The following is a 16,756-nucleotide window of genomic DNA, read 5'->3' as shown; positions in this document are numbered from 1 at the left end:
TTTAGTCTCAAGACTACGTGTTGTGGTCTTTTATGCACTGCGTTGTGAAGTTTTGTGAAAAAAATATGAACGTGATGGAGAAAAACCGATATTATTTTCAGATGCAGCGTACAGGAATTAGTGTAGAACAGGTAATCATTTCAGTACAATGAAATCGTCGCAGGATTGTATTATTTATAGAGGACTGTATTTTCAGTAATGAGCTTTAGTGTTGTATATAACCACAGGAGGGCGCTACTTGATTTTCCCAAGCGGCGAACTCCATATTCAAGAAGCTAATTCTAAAGACGGTTTCAAGACGTACAGATGCATTACAAAGAACAGCATAACAGGAGAGGTCAAGACGAGCGAAACGGCGGGCAAGTTGGTAGTTTCAGGTATGACCCAAAAACGGTTTTCTATAAATCATAATAATTGTGCAACGTTCAAATTACCAGTAACCTGATCACATTATACTAAAACAAAGTCTACCATCTGTCAAGTTAAATAAGGCCCCTGAAAACCCTCTTGGGTCACGGAAATTAGTTGTTATATGGCCCCTTCCCTCTCTCTGGATACTCTTTTAAATGACTGAAAGAACCGTTATTACTTGTTATAAATGTTCCGTCCTCCTTTGTTACATTCAGGTCCGTGGTCAACTTCTTGGTTGACATAAAGTGATAAAGCATGCATTCTATAAGGTTAAATAACTCGCATACCATCAAGTTAACTAACCTCTATTCTACCAAGTTAACTAGCCTATATTATATCAGGTTAACTAACTCACATACCATCAAGTTAACTAACCTCTATTCTAACAAGTTAACTAGCCTATATTATATCAGGTTAACTAGTATAGTCTACATTATATCATATTAACTAGCCTAGATCGTATCAGATTAACTAGTCTACGTTCTATCAGGTTAACTAGCCTACACGCTGTCAGGCTATCAAGCCTGCATTATATCAGATTAACTAGTCTACATTGTGTCAAATTAACTAGCTTACACCCTTGTGCAAATTAATTGAAACAAGACGGAAAATTACGATTTTTTCAATTTTTTGCGTTTTAAATCCAAAAATTACTCACAAATTAATAAATGATGTGACCGCCTTTATTTTTCAGAAGATCATTAATCCGCTTTGGCATCGAGTCCACGAGTTGACTGCAATCTTTACTAATTTTTGGATCACAGTACCACACCTCAATTATGGCCTCAATTAGCTTATCTTTCGTAGTACAGTCTTTTCCCCGAAGTCTTTTTTTACAAATCGCTTAAAGATTTTCAGTAGGACTTAAGTCCGGAGAGTTTCCAGGGCAGTCCAGCACATTTATTCGCGTTGTAGTCATAAAATTCTTCACAAGTTTCGATGTGTGGCACGGAGCCAGATCTTGCTGAAAAATGCCAGATCCATCTGGAAACCTCTTTTCAATTCTGGAACGACTCTTCTCTGTAAAACTTCGAGGTACTGTGGTCCTCGCATCATACCTTCTACGATATGTAAGACTCCGACGCCATATTAGCTGAAAAAGCCCCAAAACATCTTCTTCAAGGGATGTCTTACGAACTGATTAATGTGAAATTCTCAAAGTTTCTCACCTGGAGATCTGCGAACATGCAGACTTCTTTGACCCTGTACGAAGAAATGAGTCTCGTCACTGAATAACACCTTCCTCCATTGTTCTTGCGTCCAGTTCTTGTATTTCAGACCCCATTGATCCCGTTTTTTCTTCATTGAGTTGGTAAGAATTTGATTTTTGACTGGTCTCCATGTCCTTCTAAGGCAATTTCGAGTGACGTAATATTCCTCAAAATTTCGTATTATATCCGAAAAATAGATCGACCATACTGCAAAACTCAGATAATGACGCCGTCTGTGTGAAAAAATAACTATTAAAGGAAATCAGTGGGTCCAGCGAGCCTACACCGGCCGCCATGTTGAAAATATTGTAAAATGACCATTTGTTTAATTAATTTGCACAAGGGCGTATATTCTGTCAGAATAACTAGCCTGCATTCTATCAGATTAACCAGCTTATATATTCTCAGATTAACTAGCGAACATTCTGACAGGTAGACATGTTCTCTGTGAAAATATTTATTGACGTCACTTCAGTTGGGAATCACGTGACTGATTCCTTGGTTTAGAAAAATCCCGTGTTTGTAAAACAAATCCACTGAAATAACATGATTGGAACTCACTTGCTGTTTGTTTAGCCATTTTTTCCCTTCATTTTATACATTTTATTGTTAACAATATTAGACAAAGATCTGGCGAGATACTTCAATATTAGACAAAGTATCTGGCGAGATACTTCAATATTAGACAAAGATCTGGCGAGATACTTTCAATATTAGACAAAGTATCTGGCGAGATACTCCAATATTAGACAAAGATCTGGCGAGATACTTTCAATATTAGACAAAGTATCTGGCGAGATACTTTCAACATCGGCAGTGAATTTTTTTACAGAGTGATTACGGCAGAGTGGACTCAGTAACATTATAAACACGTCACATCACACAGGATATGTGAACTTTAGAAGGTAACAGAAACCAGAGTTTCTTCCTGTTGTAGAGACGGGTAACTCACGGTGTCGTTACGTTATAAAGAAACTTTGTTAAAAACACGTTAGAGATTGTTACATCTCGCCAAGAGGACTCTTTCATCTACCATTAACATATCGCTCGTTAACAGCTGTTTTATAATTAATCTTTGTGATTCGTTTCTTTACAAAAATAATTTTCTTCACTGTATTTTTCCAGATGACCACAGTAACAGGTCACCGAGAATCAACCACATTCAAACTCGAGTTGACACCAGAAGTGAAGAGGACATCATCCTTCCCTGTGCTGCACAAGGGTATCCACCCCCAACCTACACGTATGTAGTGTTATTTATCAGTGGGATATCCACCCCAAACCTACACGTATGTAGTGTTATTTATCAGTGGGATATCCACCCGCAACCTACACGTATGTAGTGTTATTTATCAGTGGGATATCCACCCGCAACCTACACGTATGTAGTGTTATTTATCAGTGGGATATCCACCCTCAACCTACACGTATGTAGTGTTATTTATCAGTGGGATATCCACCCCCAACCTACACGTATGTAGTGTTATTTATTACAAAGATATCCTCCAACCTACAAGTACGTAGTTAGTTGTTATTAACCACTAAGATGTCCTCCTAGCTAGACCTGCGTAGTTAGTTGTTATTAACCACTAAGATATCCTCCTAGCTAGACCTGCGTAGTTAGTTGTTATTAACCACTAAGATATCCTCCTAGCTAGACCTGCGTAGTTAATTGTTATTAACCACTAATATCTCCTCCTAGCTAGACCTGCGTAGTTAATTGTTATTAACCACTAAGATGTCCTCCTAGCTAGACCTGCGTAGTTAGTTGTTATTAACCACTAAGATGTCCTCCTAGCTAGACCTGCGTAGTTAGTTGTTATTAACCACTAAGATGTCCTCCTAGCTAGACCTGCGTAGTTAGTTGTTATTAACCACTAAGATGTCCTCCTAGCTAGACCTGCGTAGTTAGTTGTTATTAACCACTAAGATATCCTCCTAGCTAGACCTGCGTAGTTAGTTGTTATTAACCACTAAGATATCCTCCTAGCTAGACCTGCGTAGTTAGTTGTTATTAACCACTAAGATATCCTCCTAGCTAGACCTGCGTAGTTAGTTGTTATTAACCACTAAGATATCCTCCTAGCTAGACCTGCGTAGTTAGTTGTTATTAACCACTAAGATGTCCTCCTAGCTAGACCTGTGTAGTTAGTTGTTATTAACCACTAAGATATCCCCCTAGCTAGACCTGCGTAGTTAGTTGTTATTAACCACTAAGATGTCCTCCTAGCTAGACCTGCGTAGTTAGTTGTTATTAACCACTAAGATATCCTTTTAGCTAGACATGCGTAGTTAGTTGTTATTAACCACTAAGATATCCTCCTAGCTAAACCTGCTAAATTAGGGACGGCTAGCGCAAGTAGCCCTCGTGTAGCATTGCGCGAAATTCAAAAGAAACCAACCTTCGAATTTCATCGATACTTGTAGAGCGAAACGTTGAGTAATTTCGAAGTTTTGTTGTTGTTTTCATACTGTGGGAGGGTACTGAAATTTCTAAAATATGTCTTTGACAAGTTGAACTCATATTAAAAAATAAATAAAAATGTAACTCAAAACGTTTGTAAATTCACGTATCAGTTTTCGCGTTCTAGCAGTGGGCGTGTTTTAGATAGATTTCCTCAGAAATATTACAGTAAACATAAACTTATTTCGTTTCATTTTACGACTGTTTCATTTAATATATTCAAATAAAATGACTGAGTCATTTAAACGAAACGTTTATTTTATTACTAATTGTCAGAATAAAATGGGATTTTCGTTTTGTTCTCCATTTTTCATGGTATTTGATAGCCATTAATGAACGAACGAACATAATTAGGCTTACGTCCAATTAGAAGCACGTGCGTATGGAATCAGTCACGCTACACTCAATTCCTTTGTGCGGGTTGACTCGGTGCGAGTGATAGAAACTTAATTATGTATTGATTCGTACTCAGTATTATTACATGAATAAACATACTTACTCCCTGTTAAATGAGTACGGTTTAGCATGATTTGCATGACTTGGCACGTGGAACTCTCGTCTTTAATTGTCGTACGTAATAATATTCGAGTAATCTTATATCCGACGTAAAGTTTGTTATCTGATTTCATTCTAATTCCAGAGATTTCCCCGAAACGTCCAACTTGTAATTATCCAAACTTTATTCGTATGAAGTGTTATCATTTCGTCTCAATGACGTCACAGTGAACGTCGATTTTTTTCTACAGGTGGTACCGATATACAACAGACTTTCATGCCATAATGACGCCCATTATATTTGGGGGGCGATTGGGGAAGATAGGTGGATCTTTACTTTTACGTAAGGCAACCGTAGAGGATTCTGGGAAGTATGTTTGTCTCGTGAACAACAGCAATGGACAGGAGAAAGCAGAAATTGATCTAACTGTAAGAGGTTTGTACGTCTTCTAGTTCCAGATGTAACGTCGAGATGGAGCCACAAAAATGTCCACCAATCAGAACTCGTTAAACGGTTTTTAAATGAATAAATTTGAAAACATTCATCAATAAAAATATCCCATTTTTAGATTACAATATCTATGTATTTCTAATGCAAATTTTACGTATTAAAACTTTAGAACGGAAATAAACATACTACATCACCAATAGCCTATAAGTGTATTATTTATTTATGTGTACTTCACGTGGTTTTTAAATGTGCTTGAATGATATTTATAAATGTATTTTAAATAATATACACCATGGCTCGAGACGTGAATCTGTTGTTTCCTACTTCTATTATTTGTATTATGACTGTTTTGTGTGGCTCTTACCGTCTGAATATAACAGAAATATCTTTTGCTCCGAACTGTATATTAGATTCGTAACTACTGTTTTGTTTTTACCCTAAATCATGTGGTATTCAGAGTGGAGCTTTTCGTCAGTAAGGCTTTGACTAGATATCTGTTCCTTGTGATACGATAATTAAGGGTTTTCTTTTTCTGTAAACCCATCAGAAACTCTCCATGTTCGTGTGGTCCCTGTAGTCCACACCGTTGACGTAGGCAAGTCTGTTGTGTTCCAGTGCAACATTTCTGGACGGCCAGTGAACTTCGTTACGTGGAAGAAGGACCATCAACAACTGTCACGTGCAAATAGCAGGGTGCACCTTGTGTCTCGAGATGTCCTTGAAGTGCGGCATGTACGACGAGAGGACAAAGGACTGTATCAGTGCATTGCATATAATGACAAGGACTGCGCACAAGGAGCGGCCGAGTTAAAACTTGGAGGTGATTATTTAGAACACTGAATTTGTTGTGACTGAAACATTAAGGGTTAGTTTGCTATTGTATGAGGTGTACCAGTGTGTTGTGTCTGTTATTGTATGAGATATACTAGTGTGTTGTGTCTGTTATTGTATGAGGTGTACCAGTGTGTTGTGTCTGATATTGTATGAGGTGTACCAGTGTGTTGTGTCTGTTATTGTATGAGGTATACCAGTGTGTTGTGTCTGATATTGTATGAGGTATACCAGTGTGTTGTGTCTGATATTGTATGAGGTATACCAGTGTGTTGTGTCTGATATTGTATGAGGAGTACCAGTGTGTTGTGTCTGTTATTGTATGAGGTATACCAGTGTGTTGTGTCTGATATTGTATGAGGTATACCAGTGTGTTGTGTCTGATATTGTATGAGGTATACCAGTGTGTTGTGTCTGATATTGTATGAGGAGTACCAGTGTGTTGTGTCTGTTATTGTATGAGGAGTACCAGTGTGTTGTGTCTGATATTGTATGAGGTATACCAGTGTGTTGTGTCTGATATTGTATGAGGTATACCAGTGTGTTGTGTCTGATATTGTATGAGGAGTACCAGTGTGTTGTGTCTGTTATTGTATGAGGAGTACCAGTGTGTTGTGTCTGATATTGTATGAGGTATACCAGTGTGTTGTGTCTGATATTGTATGAGGTATACCAGTGTGTTGTGTCTGATATTGTATGAGGAGTACCAGTGTGTTGTGTCTGTTATTGTATGAGGAGTACCAGTGTGTTGTGTCTGTTATTGTATGAGGTATACCAGTGTGTTGTATCTGATATTGTACCAGGTTTATCAGTCTGTTGTGTCTGATACTTCTGGTACAATGTCATTAATGTGGCGAGTTTAAGAATTTGGATTTACGTTCCCGTTCTGACTGGTAACAATAAACTGTTAGTTTAATAACGTGTGATCTTTGTTCTATAGTGTCTCGCAACGCATCACTAGAAGTGTATTGTTTGTTATCACACATCATCATAAGTAAGGTATTAACAACATTATCATAGAATTGTTATCTTTCACCCTATTATAATAGGTAGTGATTTAATAGGAAACATTTGCTTATGTAGTTGTAACAGTCTTATGTAGTTTTGATTCATAAAAGGAAAAATTGATTATGTAGTTTTGATTTATAGAAAGGAACATTTGATTATGTAGTTTTGACAGTCTTATTTGGAACCTTCCAGACATTGCCCCAACATTCAAGGAAACCTTCAAGTCTATAACAGTTGAGCCTGGATCAACTCTCTCTGAAGTGTGTATCTTCCGGAAACCCCTTCCAGAAGTGCGTTGGGTTTTGGACGACTACCCCATACCCGGACACCTCCGATTCTCCATCGGAGACTACGTGAGTTCAAAAGCTCAAGTTATAAGCTACGTTAATGTGACACACATCCGAGTCGAAGATGGAGGCTACTACAAGTGCCAGGCTTCTAATGACGTTGGTACCGTTTGGAACCGAGAAAAGATAAACGTGATTGGTCCACCGTTCGTCCGGCCGATGCAGAACATGACGGCTGTAGAAGGAAGGACATTTAACACGAGATGTCCCGCTGCTGGCTATCCTATAGAAGAAATTCGCTGGCAACACAGTGAGTCCATCAAACTCTTCCTAAACAAATTAATATCCAGTCACTATTTTGTGACATTTATAATGAATTTCCGATTAATTTAAAAACCTCTTTTAGAATATAATTATCCAAAGAATGTCTGTCTACCAATCTGTTAGGCCCGGCATGGCCAAGCGTATTAAAGCGTTCGACTCGTAATCCGAGGATCACGGGATCGAATCCCGGTCGCACCAAATATGCTCGCACTTTCAGCCGTGGGAGCGTTATAATGTAACAGTCAATCCCACTATTCGTTGGTAAAAGAGTAGCCCAAGAGTTGGCGGTGGATGGTGATGACTAGCTGCCTTCCCTCTAGTCTTACACTGCTAAATTAGGGACGGCTAGCACAGATAGCCCTCGAGTAGCTTTGCGAGAAATTCAAAAATAAAAACAAACCAATCTGTTTTAGAAGAATATTACCCACTCACGCGCTGATTTTAAAATGGCGTTACTCAATACAACGCTGCTTCTAGGAAACCATTATCTATTACAAGGATATTTTTAAAAGGAAGTTCTCTGTTATTACGATGCATCTTTAATAAATTTATCTTATATTAGTCCTAATTTATAATTATCCATTATCATGTTGCATTGAGAAAACAATTATCACCAATTGGATGAGAGCTCTCCAGTGATGGTGTTTACTGCAATGTTAATTAACAAATATTTATTTTAATAGAACCAGCAGACTCGTCTCATTTGTGTAAGCATGTGGTTTCAAATATTCGACTGCATTTATATTGTGTCAACGTCACTCTGGAATATTGTTTGTTTTATAAGTACAATATATCCAATTATCAATAGTATTTAGAAATGTTTAACAAACTATTGTTTATATTATATATTACAACCTGCTGCTTCATCGACAGTAATTAGAAATGTTCGGCGAGATTTTGATATATGTTTCGATATATTGCAGATGGCAGGAGAATTCCTTATAATCATCGCCAGAGGGCGTTCAACAACGGCACTCTGATCATCCGGGACGTGGAACAACGTAGTGACGAGGGGGAGTACTCGTGCGTAGCACGAAACAGGAAGGGTCAACGTGGTCATAGTAAAATGTTTCTCGACGTACTGAGTATGTGTTATAACCATCGACAGATATTTTGAATCCAATTACAACTTTTAGTTTAATAGTCTAAAGGAATGCTTTAAGTTGACCACATTTACTCAACTGTTTATTTTAATTGAATCAGTTTTAGTTAAAAGAAAAATCCTAGCTTTTAAGTTTCTCTTGTATACTGATATTTTTGTTATTTTCTAACAGAATCAACACTTTGTGAAATACATTTTTAATTAAATAGATTTTAAAAGTACGAGAGAAAATGTATCATGAACAATTCGTGTACGAAAAATAAATGCCAAACCATCTCTATAATTCATTTTGTCACTGAGTTCTATCGGTCTCCGGGTATTCTAGCCCTTGTCCGTAACCCAGGAAAAATGAATGTAAAGAATAAAACTTCATGCAATGTTGAAGTGAATAACATTTTAATATCCAAGCTTCTAAACCCAGTAGTATTATTTTAATTTTAACACGCTAGTTCCCCAGTATCTTCTTAAGTATTGGATTCCCAGTCGAGTTAGCTTGTGACGTCATTGGCGGTAAGGAGATAACAACCTAAAACGTTACAGACACCATTAGAGTAGCTATCGTTAATCGATTTCGTCATTAAATTACGAGTTAAGAGATTAATCACTCGCCTCTCCCAAAACAATCTCTAGGAATTTAATTAATAATTACATCCACTAATATAAATGATCTTTCTTTATCCTAGAGTTAACACTCGAAATTAAATTTCTTTAATAGGGACAACAGAATTGCAGGAAATTCAAATAATCAAACAATTGGAAGGTATTGGCGGATGTTTGTGACGTATTTACGTATACCAGAATCAAATTTCGCCGGCTTTGAGACATGGCGTTTCGTTGTGATATGTTTGGGTCAGTTTTCTAAGACCAAACTCTTCGCCTGTAGATCAAAATCACTCTTCTAATTGGCTAATTGACTCTTCCAACAGTCCTCTCACATCCCTTTAACCAGATATTTCTTGCAACAAAACTGTAACTATTACATCTTATTCTGTCTTCCAACATCACTCTAATTATTGTTTTCTTTCCTTTTGTTATGATAGGAACCATCCCAGCTTTCTTCACATTCCACCCTGTTTGTCACTGAATCTTTTACCCCCGATCTTCGCTTCATTTTCACCTTTAGATTACCTCTTCAATGAATTGTTTAGCATCCTAAATGTATACACAGCCTGTTATTATTTCTTACATAAGTGTTTTTATTGTTCGTCTTACTATGTTAACAACCTCTTTTACCTGTTTACTAAACGCTTCTGTCATTAATGCTTTTAACATTATTTGTTTTACATTCTTTTCGTGTAACTTAGAATGTTAGTTTACCCATAGTGCAAGGTTAAAACTTGTTATATTTTGTCAGAACCAGACCCGAGTCCTTGTAATTTTCAGTGGTTCTATTATTTCTCATTGCACGTGTCACTAGCCTGTTTATAACCCTAACTATTCATTTCTTCACCACAGTTCCTCCTGTCATTGAGCCGTTTATTATCCAAACTGGATTAGAAGAAGGATCTCGGTCTAAAATCCTCTGTTCCGTTACCAAAGGAGACACTCCGATTCGAATCTCATGGTTGAAGGATGGAAAAACCATCCCATCGCACTTGGAAGTCACTGAGTCTACGATTGACGAGTTTTCCACATTCCTGAAGTTCCACCGACTTCAACTGAGGCACAGCGGTAATTACACGTGTGTAGCCGAAAACATGGCTGAGTCAACAAATTACACTGCACCAATGGTAATTTATGGTACGGTCTAAATTATTATATAAGTTGAGAATTTTATTTATTTAAAAATATGCTGATCTATAATAAGGATAAAACCGACAGACAACAGATTAGAGAGTTACTTTTGAACTATCATTTTAGAAAACACACACACACACACATACACGGAGTCTGTGATTTTCGTCAGATAAAAATAAGTCACTTCGAGTCATATTCCACAGAACCTGAGTGGGGGAAGGGCGTATGAATACCTATATTTTCATCAGATCGTTACGTGCCCCTTCCAATGGGGAACAGAACTTGGTGTATAATAGCGGTGAACATGACATACAAGGTACCTCAATCGTCGGTGTCCACTCTTACCACTAGTTAAAATGTCTTCCACTACCTGTGTCTCGAGCTTCATCGTTAGAGTGGCAACTGAGAAATTTTTTTATAAATGTTTGGTTTGTTTCTTTGAATTTCGCGAAAACCTACACGAGGGCTATTTGAGCTAGTCGTCCCTAATTCAACAGTGTAAGACTAGAAAGAAGGCAGCTAGTCATCACCACCCACCGCCAACACTTCGGCTACTCTTTTACCAACGAATAGTGCGATTGGCTGGCATATTATGACGCCCCCGCGACTCAAAGGGCGAGCATTTTTGGTATCACGAGGATTTTAACCCCCGATCGTTAGATTACGAGAGCTGCTTCATATTATTATTATTATCCCTGACAGCGAGCTGCTTCACATTATTATTATTATTCCTGACAGCGAGCTGCTTCACATTATTATTATTATTCCTGACAGCGAGCTGCTTCACATTATTATTATTATTCCTGACAGCGAGCTGCTTCACATTATTATTATTATCCCTGACAGCGAGCTGCTTCACATTATTATTATTATTCCTGACAGCGAGCTGCTTCACATTATTATTATTATCCCTGACAGCGAGCTGCTTCACATTATTATTATTATCCCTGACAGCGAGCTGCTTCACATTATTATTATTATCCCTGACAGCGAGCTGCTTCACATTATTATTATTATTATTCCTGACAGCGAGCTGCTTCACATTATTATTATTATCCCTGACAGCGAGCTGCTTCACATTATTATTATTATCCCTGACAGCGAGCTGCTTCACATTATTATTATTATTCCTGACAGCAAGCTGCTTCACATTATTATCCCTGACAGCGAGCTGCTTTACATTTTTATTATTATTATTCCTGACAGCGAGCTGCTTCACATTATTATTATTATTCCTGACAGCGAGCTGCTTTACATTATTATTATCCCTGACAGCGAGCTGCTTTACATTATTATCCCTGACAGCGAGCTGCTTCACATTATTATTATTATCCCTGACAGCGAGCTGCTTCATATTATTATTATCCCTGACAGCGAGCTGCTTTATATTATTATTATCCCTGACAGCGAGCTGCTTTACATTTTTATTATTATTATCCCTGACAGCGAGCTGCTTCATATTATTATTATCCCTGACAGCGAGCTGCTTCACATTATTATCCCTGACAGCGAGCTGCTTTACATTTTTATTATTATTATTCCTGACAGCGAGCTGCTTCACATTATTATTATTATCCCTGACAGCGAGCTGCTTCATATTATTATTATCCCTGACAGCCAGCTGCTTCACATTATTATCCCTGACAGCGAGCTGCTTTACATTTTTATTATTATTATTCCTGACAGCGAGCTGCTTCACATTATTATTATTATCCCTGACAGCGAGCTGCTTCACATTATTAACATCCCTGACAGCGAGCTGCTTCATATTATTAACATCCCTGACAGCGAGCTGCTTCATATTATTATCATCCCTGACAGCGAGCTGCTTTACATTTTTATTATTATTATTCCTGACAGCGAGCTGCTTCACATTATTATTATTATTCCTGACAGCAAGCTGCTTCATATTATTATTATTCCTGACAGCGAGCTGCTTCATATTATTATTATTCCTGACAGCGAGCTGCTTCACATTATTATTATTATTCCTGACAGCGAGCTGCTTCACATTATTATTATTATTCCTGACAGCGAGCTGCTTTACATTTTTATTATTATTATTCCTGACAGCGAGCTGCTTCACATTATTATTATTATCCCTGACAGCGAGCTGCTTCACATTATTATTATTATTCCTGACAGCGAGCTGCTTCATATTATTATTATCCCTGACAGCGAGCTGCTTCACATTATTATTATTATCCCTGACAGCGAGCTGCTTCATATTATTATTATCCCTGACAGCGAGCTGCTTCACATTATTATCCCTGACAGCGAGCTGCTTTACATTTTTATTATTATTATTCCTGACAGCGAGCTGCTTCACATTATTATTATTATCCCTGACAGCGAGCTGCTTCATATTATTATTATCCTTGACAGCGAGCTGCTTCACATTATTATCCCTGACAGCGAGCTGCTTTACATTTTTATTATTATTATTCCTGACAGCGAGCTGCTTCACATTATTATTATTATTCCTGACAGCGAGCTGCTTCACATTATTATTATTATTCCTGACAGCGAGCTGCTTCATATTATTATTATCCCTGACAGCGAGCTGCTTCACATTATTATCCCTGACAGCGAGCTGCTTTACATTATTATCCCTGACAGCGAGCTGCTTCACATTATTATTATTCCTGACAGCAAGCTGCTTCATATTATTATTATTCCTGACAGCGAGCTGCTTCACATTATTATCCCTGACAGCGAGCTGCTTTACATTATTATTATTATTCCTGACAGCGAGCTGCTTCACATTATTATCCCTGACAGCGAGCTGCTTTACATTATTATTATTATTCCTGACAGCGAGCTGCTTCACATTATTATCCCTGACAGCGAGCTGCTTTACATTTTTATTATTATTATTCCTGACAGCGAGCTGCTTCACATTATTATTATTATTCCTGACAGCGAGCTGCTTCACATTATTATTATTATTCCTGACAGCGAGCTGCTTCACATTATTATTATTATTCCTGACAGCGAGCTGCTTCACATTATTATTATTATCCCTGACAGCGAGCTGCTTCACATTATTATTATTCCTGACAGCAAGCTGCTTCATATTATTATTATTCCTGACAGCGAGCTGCTTCACATTATTATCCCTGACAGCGAGCTGCTTTACATTATTATTATTATTCCTGACAGCGAGCTGCTTCACATTATTATCCCTGACAGCGAGCTGCTTCACATTATTATCCCTGACAGCGAGCTGCTTCACATTATTATTATTCCAGACAGCAAGCTGCTTCATATTATTATTATTCCTGACAGCGAGCTGCTTCACATTATTATTATTATTATTCCTGACAGCGAGCTGCTTCATATTATTATTATCCCTGACAGCGAGCTGCTTCACATTATTATCCCTGACAGCGAGCTGCTTCACATTATTATCCCTGACAGCGAGCTGCTTCACATTATTATCCCTGACAGCGAGCTGCTTTACATTTTATTATTATTATTCCTGACAGCGAGCTGCTTCACATTATTATTATTATTCCTGACAGCAAGCTGCTTCACATTATTATTATTATTCCTGACAGCGAGCTGCTTCACATTATTATTATTATTCCTGACAGCAAGCTGCTTCACATTATTATTATTATCCCTGACAGCGAGCTGCTTCACATTATTATTATTATCCCTGACAGCGAGCTGGTTCACATTATTATTATTATCCCTGACAGCGAGCTGGTTCACATTATTATTATTATCCCTGACAGCGAGCTGCTTCACATTATTATTATTATCCCTGACAGCGAGCTGCTTCACATTATTATTATTATCCCTGACAGCGAGCTGCTCACATTATTATTATTATCCCTGACAGCGAGCTGCTTCACATTATTATTATTATCCCTGACAGCGAGCTGCTTCACATTATTATTATTATCCCTGACAGCGAGCTGCTTCACATTATTATTATTATCCCTGACAGCGAGCTGCTTCACATTATTATTATTCCTGACAGCAAGCTGCTTCATATTATTATTATTCCTGACAGCGAGCTGCTTCACATTATTATCCCTGACAGCGAGCTGCTTTACATTATTATTATTATTCCTGACAGCGAGCTGCTTCACATTATTATCCCTGACAGCGAGCTGCTTCACATTATTATCCCTGACAGCGAGCTGCTTCACATTATTATTATTCCAGACAGCAAGCTGCTTCATATTATTATTATTCCTGACAGCGAGCTGCTTCACATTATTATTATTATTATTCCTGACAGCGAGCTGCTTCATATTATTATTATCCCTGACAGCGAGCTGCTTCACATTATTATCCCTGACAGCGAGCTGCTTCACATTATTATCCCTGACAGCGAGCTGCTTCACATTATTATCCCTGACAGCGAGCTGCTTTACATTTTTATTATTATTATTCCTGACAGCGAGCTGCTTCACATTATTATTATTATTCCTGACAGCAAGCTGCTTCACATTATTATTATTATTCCTGACAGCGAGCTGCTTCACATTATTATTATTATTCCTGACAGCAAGCTGCTTCACATTATTATTATTATCCCTGACAGCGAGCTGCTTCACATTATTATTATTATCCCTGACAGCGAGCTGGTTCACATTATTATTATTATCCCTGACAGCGAGCTGCTTCACATTATTATTATTATCCCTGACAGCGAGCTGCTTCACATTATTATTATTATCCCTGACAGCGAGCTGCTTCACATTATTATTATTATCCCTGACAGCGAGCTGCTTCACATTATTATTATTATCCCTGACAGCGAGCTGCTTCACATTATTATTATTATCCCTGACAGCGAGCTGCTTCACATTATTATTATTATCCCTGACAGCGAGCTGCTTCACATTATTATTATTATCCCTGACAGCGAGCTGCTTCACATTATTATTATTCCTGACAGCGAGCTGCTTCATATTATTATTAACCCTAACATTCTGTGTTTTATATATATATATAAAACTTAAGTTTGACTGGTGGATCTGGGGTAGACATACTTTACTTAGAGTTTGCCTGCTGGATATGTTTTTGTTTTGTTTTTATTTCACAGCAAAGTTATAGGAGAGCTATCTACGCTATCCGCTTCTAATTTATGAGTAAAATTCTATAGGAAAGGTAATTAACAATCACCTTCACCGCCAAAACTTGAGATACTCTTTTGTGGACGAATAGTGTTATTGAAGAACAAATCCGAGCATAGCTTATTCTGAAGCCCAACTTGTGAATTTGTGTGGAACCAACGTTTTGATGTAGGAGTATAGTACCATTCTTCTTTTGTTGTAGTGGGAGGACCAAGTTTAGTTTGTTTTTGAATTTCACGCAAAGCTACTCGAGGGCTATCTGCGCTAGCAGCCCTTAATTTAGCAATGTAAGACTAGAGGGAAGGCAGCTAGTCATCATCACTTCGCCAACTCTTGGGCTACTCTTTTACCAACGAATAGTCAGATCGACCGAACATTATAACGCCCTCACGGCTGGGAGGGCGAAAATGTTTGGCGCGACGGGGATGCGAACCCGCGACCCTCTGATTAGGCGTCGCACTCCTTAACACGCTTGGCCATGCCGGGCCCCAAGTTTAGTCCATCTTGAGACAACAAATTAAACAGTTCCTTGTAAAACATGTTTACACCAGGCTACTTTCACATTTATATATGTTGTAAGTATAAAAACACCAGAAAGGTTTTCACTTTCAAGAAAGATATACTCCCTTACATTGCTACGACTGACGTAGAAATAAACTTGTGCAATTTCACGGTTAATAGATCGAGTAACTATGATATATCTAGGTAATAAAATAATCATTTGTTACTTCAATAATACATCTAGCTAATAAAAATATTTATTTATTACATAAGTGACATATCTAGGTAATAATAGAATCATTGTTGTATCAATAATACATCTAGGTTTATAAAACAATCATTGTTGTATCAATAATACATCTAGCTAATAAAAATATTTATTTATTACATAAGTGACATATCTAGGTAATAATAGAATCATTGTTGTATCAATAATACATCTAGGTTTATAAAACAATCATTGTTGTATCAATAATACATCTAGGTTTATAAAACAATCATTGTTGTATCAATAATACATCTAGGTTTATAAAACAATCATTGTTGTATCAATAATACATCTAGGTTTATAAAACAATCATTGTTGTATCAATAATACATCTAGGTTTATAAAACAATCATTGTTGTATCAATAATACATCTAGGTTTATAAAACAATCATTGTTGTATCAATAATACATCTAAGGTTATAAAACAATCATTGTTGTATCAATAATACATCTAAGGTTATAAAACAATCATTGTTGTGTCGATAATACATCTAAGGTTATAAAACAATCATTGTTGTGTCGATAATACATCTAGGTTTATAAAACAATCATTGTTGTGTCGATAATACATC

General features: G+C 37.3%; 1 protein-coding gene across 1 annotated transcript in view; it reads left to right on the top strand.

The window, feature by feature from the left end:
* The window catches only part of LOC143245805 (cell adhesion molecule Dscam1-like), a 73,253-nt gene that overhangs the window by 24,938 nt on the left and 31,559 nt on the right, over positions 1-16,756 (top strand). The window contains exons 3-9 of the mRNA XM_076492058.1: positions 228-377; positions 2,748-2,865; positions 4,833-5,017; positions 5,580-5,852; positions 7,064-7,468; positions 8,406-8,567; positions 10,040-10,324. Of these exons, the coding sequence (XP_076348173.1) occupies positions 228-377; positions 2,748-2,865; positions 4,833-5,017; positions 5,580-5,852; positions 7,064-7,468; positions 8,406-8,567; positions 10,040-10,324 (1,578 nt within the window). The remainder of the gene's footprint in view (positions 1-227; positions 378-2,747; positions 2,866-4,832; positions 5,018-5,579; positions 5,853-7,063; positions 7,469-8,405; positions 8,568-10,039; positions 10,325-16,756) is intronic.

Source organism: Tachypleus tridentatus, chromosome 3, assembly GCF_004210375.1.
Source record: "Tachypleus tridentatus isolate NWPU-2018 chromosome 3, ASM421037v1, whole genome shotgun sequence".
Lineage (NCBI taxonomy): Eukaryota > Metazoa > Arthropoda > Merostomata > Xiphosura > Limulidae > Tachypleus > Tachypleus tridentatus.
Note: the sequence above shows the minus strand (reverse complement) of the source record. Positions and strands in the feature narration are given on the sequence as shown.